Below are 8,409 nucleotides of genomic sequence, written 5' to 3' on the forward strand. Positions count from 1 at the left end.
GGATCTTTCTTATGCTGCTTGATCAGACTGCTCACATACACCTGTCAAAGTTAAACAAATCTCTTTCCTATTTGAACCCGCTCCTCACCCAAACCAGTCTCCATGAATTACTGGAGCGAGGCATCTCCCTCCCCCTCCTCCTTCACCGTACCTGCCTAGTGCATTTAGTCAAGGGCCAGGGCAAGACCTCTCCCAGTCCACAGAAATACAGAAATACAAAAATCCAGCCCCCCCCCCCACCCCATAATGAGTCTGAATCGTACAGCAAGACAGAGGAGCAGACAACCATTGGCCTCATTTCAATATTCAAACAGATAACCTTTCATAAAACACAATTATAGTATCTCATCCCTTCATAGCCATCTCTTTTGCATACTGCTTTCCTGAATTCAAAAGAGGGGCCTCAGTCTTGGTCGAACACTGTACCACACACATCCACGAGTAGGATATTGATAAGGAGTCGCAGAGATAGGAATTAATGGCGATGAGAGAAACTGAAACTTTATTACCTGGCAGATGAATTTGCATTCCATGTCGCTTCAGATACTTCATGTAGGAGACACTGGTGCCAACAGGAGAGATACTGCTGAACTTCTGTCTAAACTTTCAGATCTTCATATTGGAACTGCAGAGTGTCGAAGTACATGTGGTCCGGTATTCACCTGCCATTTGGGGGAACGTAGTCACCCACCCCCATGGTATAACGGTATGTATATTATGTTTTGTTACCACGGTGAGGGGTGGACGTGTTTATTTGTGATATATTGTACGTTCCCCTATAAAAATGTACCAGGGTAAATTTGCACCATAATTTTGCAGTTTTTTCCCCCATGTTTTCCCATGGTTATATAATGCCTTTACCATGGTTTATCATGTTTTCAATATGCTTTACCATACCACTCTGTGCTTTACAATGCTTCCCTATATTTTATCATGCTTTTACTGAGCTTTGTTACACTTTGCTATGCTTTTACTGTGGGAAACTTGTATAAGGGTTTTTCTCACCACTGGACTCTAACTGAAGTGAATCTACAGTGTTGTTCAGAATAAATGGGCAATCTAAATTCTGGTGGAAAACAGACAACAAAAGAAAGGGACTTGCAAAACGGTTATTATGCAAATGAGAGATAAGAAAAAAGTGTAAAGCGCCATTTATTACAGCTTTCACCAGGGCTGGTGTCAGAAGTATGCTGGACTGTGTATTTGTCTGTGACATTCTGTCTGTTCCCTGCTCAGATGAGAAGGTTCCTGCCAGAAATGAGCCCAGCCCTGCTGCCGCTGCTGCTGTCACTGCTGGCCGGCACATGTAAGTATTTCCTCGTCGCTGTCTGTCTCACCAGCACCCCTCCCTTTCCCATCCCTCTCCCTGCTCTGACATTGCCATTACCCTGTCCCTTCAGATGTGTCTGCCAGCCCTGGACCCCTGCTGTCTCAACCTGCTTCTCAGCCCAGGCCCCTCTTCCTGTCTCAGAGGCTGGACTCTCTCCTGACCGGACACTCCCGTGAGTATCGCCCTGTCAGAGACTGGAGGACGGTCACTGTGGTCTCCATCGACTTCTCTGTGCAGGCTGTGCTTGACGTGGTGGGTACCTGGCACCAGGCCTGTGTTTGTTTGATCTGTATATTCTGATGTAAACTCCTGTTATTTAAATTACAGACAGAGTTCAAATACAGTACATCTATGTGGGCTGTTTCATGAAACTGTTAAGATTGGCAAGGAATCCCGGCTGTACACGATTTACTGCAGCCATGTGTTTGGTTCTGTCACACAGGAGGAGAAGCATGAGAAGTTAATGTTGTACCTTCTTTACAGACAGGTAAGGACCTATGTTCTCATTTTGAAATAGTGACGAGGAAAACATTTGCCTCGTCACTATTTTCCTGCCTTTCTCCAAGTAGAGCCGAGCTGGAAGGTCTGTGTGAGGTGCAGTTAAAGATGTCTGTCTGCATTCCAGTGTAAAAGGTCATAGTGTGGTAGTAAAAGGTCACACTGTTATTATCTTTAATCTTGTATTCATTTTTCAATTTTCTTTGTTTTATCTCAACACTGAAAAGCAGTGTGATCGATCCCCTGCTGCTGTCAATTTCCTTGATTTTGTCAAATCTCTAAAACTTTGCTTGACAGCTGCTCTTGAATTTGATTTTGCACCCAAATGTTGAGGAGAGCTGTCATTTCTTTTGCGTCCTATAAATAAATAATTTTGTCCGGTATGTTTTGAACACAGCTTTCGCTTACACTGTGCCATTGTTCAGAACAGTTTGTCTGTGTAGCACACGCCTTTCGATAATGTACTTCCACACAGCACAGTTTGGTCCTGTTGGGTATGAGATGCAAAACTGCACTGTCTGAGGTGTAGCTATAGTGGAAACACCCTCCATCTACACCTCGCCCAGACCGACTAGCTCAGCTATACCTGCGGAAGGGCAGTGGAAAAGAGGCATTGTTTACTCTTTTTGGAATTCTAAAAACTTCAGTCTTGTCTTCCCTTAACTATTTTTTTTTTTGGTTGTTGGCTGAATGAGTTCCGTTCAACTCGAATTATATCAAGTCAAACTCAATCAATTTTTTTTTTTTTTATATAAAACTTTCATAAAAAAGTATTTCAAATACATTTGTATAGAGAAAAAGTAAAAAGAAAGCAAGATCAAAAATAAAAACAGTTTGATATAATATAATTTTAAAAAGAAAGAACATTTTAAAAAAAATCTATGTATTTATTTATATTGTAAAATTAATATTGTTAATTATAATAATATATATATATCGTATATATATATATATATATATATATATATATATATATATATATATATATATATATGTGTGTGTGTGTGTGTGTATTGGCATGTATTTGAATGCATAGTTTGAAATAAATGACATTCCAGTTTCATATATAATTATTCATATATTTAATTTCAATGCTGCGTCCCTCTGTGTGCAGCGCTGGCATGACGAATACTTGCGCTGGGACCCGGATAACTACCAGGGGGTGAAGAGGCTGTCCGTACCGCTGGAGGAGCTCTGGATACCGGACATCACCGTTTACGAGATGTAGGTAGCCTGCTGCCGTCACCCCTGTCTGTACTGCATGAACTACACACTATATAAATATTATTCTCCTAGGTGTTGTTCCCAAATTCCTTTTATAGATGTTCTATTATTTATTACTGTATAATACAGCCAGGCACTGCTGTCCCATTGTTTTCCATGGAGATCAGCCATTCTGTTATTACTCAATATGAAGCCAGTGAAATGAAACTGTTGTTTATCAAGGTTTTTTTTCCAGGACACCCCTTAGTTAGCTATTCACTGCACTTACATGGCAGTGCTGACCGCGCTGTTGCTATTGCTGTGTCTTCACTGTGTTGTCTCTGTTTTGTTGCTGTGTCGTTACTGTGTTGTCACTGTGTTGTCGCTGTGTCATTGCTGTGTCGTTGCTGTGCTGTTGCTGTGTCATTGCTGTTTTGTTGCTGTGTCGTTGCTGTGCTGTCACTGTGTTGTTGTTGTGCTGTCACTGTGTTGTCACTGTGTTGTCACTGTGTTGTTGCTGTGCTGTCACTGTGTTGTTGCTGTGTCATTGCTGTGTTGTCACTGTGTTGTTGCTGTGTCGTTGCTGTGTTGTCACTGTGTCGTTGCTGTGTCATTGCTGTGCTGTCACTGTGTCGTTGCTGTGTTGTTGTTGTGGTGATGCTGTGTTGTGCTCTGCAGGGTCGCGGAGGATAAAGCCCCCAGTGTCCGTGTGGTCTATGTGTCTCACCGTGGGCTGGTGGAGTACCGCAGACCCATGCAGCTCACCTCCAGTTGTCCTCTAGACCTGTCCCACTTCCCTCTGGACACACAGACCTGCAACCTCACCTTCGGAACCCTCGCAGCACACACCAGTGAGTGTCGCCCCCTCACCCACCCCACCCCCACATCCTGTAATCATTTAAGGATTCAGCTGAACCTGCTTAAAATGTATTTGTGTCCAAATTATTTACACTTTAGAAACAAACACCTTTAGGGGACTGTTTTAATTAACTAAATAGTAAATTAGCTAATTAGAAAGAAAAATGTTTAAAGGTAACCCCATTAATTAGTTCCTGTGTGTCAGACAGCATGTTCTGTAAGTAGTGTTGCCTCCCTCACTGATTCATGTCTCTGCATCTGTATCTGTGTGTGTCTGTGTGTCTCTGTGTGTGTCTGTATCTGTACCTGTGTGTCTCTGTGTTTGTATCTGTATCTGTATCTGTGTGTGTCTGTTTGTATCTGTATCTGTGTGTGTGTGTGTGTGTGTATCTGTATCTGTATCGGTGTGTCTGTGTTTGTATGTGTGTCTGTGTGTGTCTCTGTGTGTGCCTGTGCCTGTGCCTGTGCCTGTTCCCTACAGAGCGTGATGTCAAGGTGAGGCTGACCGACCAGTTTGAAGAGTTCTGGAGGAACTGGGACTTCTCTGTTTTGAAGGGGGAGTGGGAGCTACTCTCCATCAGTGTGGCTGATTCTCAACAGCCTCTTTACAACCACCACAGCTCAGCAGTTAGGGTGCAGGTTAGTGTCTAGTCTCTGACTTGCCCGGTACACTGTTCCTGTCCCTCTGCATTGTCCATGCACAGCTCCTGTCCTTAGTCTCTCTGTGTTGTTTGTACCAGGTTACAGTGAGGAGACGACCTCTCTTCTACATAGTAAACCTGATCTTGCCCAGCGCTCTGCTCCTGCTGCTGGATGTCCTGGGCTACCTGATCCCTCCCTACTACAAGCAGCGGCTCAGCTACAAGTCCACTACCTTCACTGGCTACTTCATCTTCATCCTCATGATATTCAGCCTGTTCCCCCCCTTCAGGGGCTCTCTGCCTCTCATTGGTGAGAAGATGAGCTTAGCCTTTTCACACATATGCAGGGTGATTCATAATTCATTCAACATTGCTGTTTTGCATTGTTTTCAGTTCTACTTAAATATCAACATTATTGAACAAACCTCTGGTGGCCAAACGGTGCATCACAGACTGACTGTCACAGACTGACTCTGTCACAGAGTGTCTGTCGCAGACTGTTTGTCACAAACTGACTCTGTCACAGACTGTTTCTGTCACAGACACTTTTCCTTTGAGTATCACCCTTCACACATTCTCCAGTCTTTGGTGTCACACAAATGTTGAATCACCCGGGAGTTTGATTTATTTTGGTATTGTTATCTGAGAATAACAATACCAAAAGGATGCTGTATGGTTGGTTGCATTGCTTTGTTAGAAAATAGTTTGACACTAGCACCCGACAACCCGATAGTTCATAAATGCATATTACTTCTACATTTCTTTCATATTTTATAGACAGTTTTATACCATCGTGTCCTTCCCAAATGCTCCCAGCCCCTGAACCCATTCTTATAAATTCTACGACCAGGATCCTGTAAAATGGAATTGTTCTATTGTTTGTCCTTTTATTTTCTATTACTGTTTTAATGATTGTTTAAAGTGTTTTTGTTATGTTTAAGTGATTTGTCTCTTTTTGTCATTGATTTTATAATGTTATCTCATGCCGCCTTCTCCTGCCAGGACCTCTGTGTAAATGAAATGCATGTCTCAAGGGTTCTTTCCAGGTTAAATAAATACATTTGACTATCACAATGCACTCTTTGTTTGTCTCAGTTCGATAACACTACAGTGTTTGATATTGCATGCATGAATCTTCAGTTCTATGTCTGTCCTTTTAGCCACTCGTTAATCAAGATGTTCTTCCACTGGAGGGATTGATGGATTTGTCTATTGTATTTGCTGTTGAACTGTATTGAACAGCACCTCTTTCCCTTTAGAGGTGTACCTGATTGGCTCACTGGTGCTGCTCCTCTGTAGTGTCATGGAAACAGTGATGATGTTCCAGCTGTCCAACGGGAGGAGTGAGTGGGCGAGGAAATATCTCTTCCCCCGCCTGTCAAAGGTTCTGGGGAGAATCGAGAGAGATGAGATCAAAAACAAAGGCAAGTGCTTTCTCTGGTGAGATTGTGGGGTCTAAGAGGTCAGGGATGAGAGCTCCATGTCCATCCATCCATCCCTACACACACATAAACATGTAAGGTTTATAAATGAAGGGAAATGTTGAATTAACTACTTTGTTACACTATAAGGATGAGACCAATCATGTTCCCAATACCAAACATTGTATACTCTAGTAGGCTGAGTGCTTATGTGACTACAGTTTGTTTCTGTTATCTTACTAATTGAAATTGTCAGCAATTACTCCACTCAGGTGTAACTGCAACCAACCACAAACTACTGTCTTTTACAAGATTACTGTGGTTAATTCTTTACAAAATGTCTCCTTTCCCATACTTTCTAGTACATGCCTTACTCATTCTAAGCCTACGGCCAAGTGGAGTTACTGTAGCAACTTTACTTATAACAGAGTCTCTTTCAGCAAACTGGTTTAACATTACCTATACACATTCTTTCATATGATTACCAACACATTTTCACTCTGCAGATACACACATGCATACTAAAATGAATTATTTTTAATATTTGAAAACCAAGTAAACAAGTTTCTTGCTATTTCTCACTGGGTGTGTAAGATTTTGTTTCTGTTTATTTATCAGGAGAAAAGTGAGGCATCATCTAATAGGAGGTTCTCTCTATTTTTCCTGTACACTGTTTCCTCTTGTTTGTTCCCAGATCTGCCAGAGGAGGGCTCTGTGGCAGACAGCCTGGATGGGAGTAAGGCGGAGAGCCCTGCCTGGAGGGGGGAGGGGGGAGAGGAGCTCAGGGTGCTGAGAGAGATGAAGCGGGAGGTGGAGAAGATGAGGAGATGGCTGCGCTCTCTGCGGCAGGAGCTGGAGTCTCAGATTGTGTGCAGGGAGCTGGTAACACTGCTGGACCTCCTGTATCTCTTCCTGCACTGCCTCACCCTGCTGCTGGGCACAGTGCTGCTCTGGCTCCTCTGGAATATAATGCTGTGACCTCTGGCTAGAGACAGAGACAGCCAGGGCAGGGAGTGCAGGGCAGGGCAGTGCAGTGCAGTGCAGGCAGGAAAAGGACAGGGCAGAGGGGGGAATCACTGGGACTCTTTTTAGTCTGCCCACAACCTTCTACAGCCACCTCCAGCCACAGACAAGGGGGATGCAAAACTTGCAATTTGCAATTAACAACATCCTATCTACACTGAGATGCATTGAATAATCGTGGCGTTTGAATAATTGGTGTGCCGTTATTGTATTTGTTAATCCACTTGTTATTCAGTTAATTAATACAGCAGTGCGCCTTTGTGTAAACTAGATTGAACCACCATGATGGCATTAGATTTTACATACAATACCGTTAAAAAAATCAGCAATACTTTTATGAAAACTAAATGATGTATGTGTTCCTGTGTGAAGGAGTTCACACAACAAAGATTTAAGAAGAATTTAACAAGTTTCCTTTATTGATTCCAATAATCAAAAGTCACACTTTTATATTTGAATCATTATCATCAGCCACATAATGAAGCCTCTGGTTATTAGCAGAAATGAAGTGGTAATTAGTCACCTAATCTCTGGGAGAGCATCGACACAACACTGGTGTGTGTTCGTAGAGGATCTTGAATGCTTCTCAAATGCACTCTAAAATCCCTGTCTTGTATATCTTGCCTAAACATGTGTGTAAAGCAAAGCATTGTTTTTGCTATCTTAGTTTCTCCTTCTGTAAGCAGTGTTTCAACCAAGGCCAGTCAAACTGCCACACTGCACTCAGGCGCAAATTTTTAAATGGAAAAAACCGACCACCAAAAGCCACGTAATGTGCGTGTTCAGTACGGCCGCACTTGTCGTCAAAATAACAACCTAGTTTAAAAGACTAATTAGGTGAAGCAGGAGATTCCGCAATCAATCAATTATACCCCTCACCGCAATTAGCGGTGAAGAATTACACACCTCTCACAATAAATAGAGGGTTTGGGTCAGCCCTGCATGTGTAGGCTACACATTCCAAAAGAAAATGAATGGCACACAAAGACCTCAGCCTGGTACTAGCCATGGTGATGAAGTGAAAACTAAAATTTACCAATATGGAATTGGAGAGTTTGGTACAAGCAGTACTCGTAACACATGAAGATGTGTTACAAGCTCGAAATACATCACCAGGACAAATGAATAAAATATGGAATGTGCAGTGGCTTCTTAATAAAAAAAAAATCCACTTCAGAGTTTGGATTCTTGGTTACGTATACATTACGATGCATCATCCAGTTACTGTGGTTCACACATTAGTTCAGCTTCTTATTTCGTATAGAATAATACCAGGCATATAGACTTTTCAAACTTCAGAAGCAATGTGTTTTATTTACTTACATCCATGCAGTCAAACGGGTGGAAAATCCTTCCACAGTAGATCAATATGTTCAGCAATAATAACCCCATACAGCTTCATACGAACAGTCTTCAGTTTAACTAGGTCTTATCT

At 42.3% G+C, this 8,409-nt stretch overlaps 1 protein-coding gene across 1 annotated transcript; it reads left to right on the forward strand.

Moving 5' to 3' along the window:
* The first annotated feature begins 489 nt into the window (after positions 1-489).
* On the forward strand, positions 490-6,458 carry LOC121294656 (5-hydroxytryptamine receptor 3A-like). The gene is made up of 9 exons (XM_041218608.1): positions 490-706; positions 1,237-1,306; positions 1,401-1,582; positions 1,773-1,817; positions 2,943-3,052; positions 3,710-3,882; positions 4,371-4,528; positions 4,630-4,840; positions 5,790-6,458. The coding sequence occupies exons 2-9, from the start codon at positions 1,237-1,239 to the stop codon at positions 5,972-5,974; spliced, it is 1,134 nt and encodes a 377-aa protein (XP_041074542.1). The 5' UTR covers positions 490-706; the 3' UTR covers positions 5,975-6,458.
* The last annotated feature ends 1,951 nt before the right edge of the window (positions 6,459-8,409 follow it).

The sequence above is a fragment of the Polyodon spathula genome, chromosome 2 (genome assembly GCF_017654505.1).
Source record: "Polyodon spathula isolate WHYD16114869_AA chromosome 2, ASM1765450v1, whole genome shotgun sequence".
Taxonomy (NCBI): Eukaryota; Metazoa; Chordata; class Actinopteri; order Acipenseriformes; family Polyodontidae; genus Polyodon; species Polyodon spathula.

What these genes read in the sequence shown, in the direction of transcription:
- LOC121294656 (XM_041218608.1), top strand. Translation starts at nt 1,237, where the DNA reads ATGAGAAGGTTCCTGCCAGAAATGAGCCCAGCCCTGCTGCCGCTGCTG. An exon ending in GTCACTGCTGGCCGGCACAT is followed by an intron (nt 1,307 to 1,400) that starts GTAAGTATTTCC and finishes CTGTCCCTTCAG; the next exon opens with ATGTGTCTGCCAGCCCTGGA. An exon ending in AACCCTCGCAGCACACACCA is followed by an intron (nt 3,883 to 4,370) that starts GTGAGTGTCGCC and finishes TGTTCCCTACAG; the next exon opens with AGCGTGATGTCAAGGTGAGG.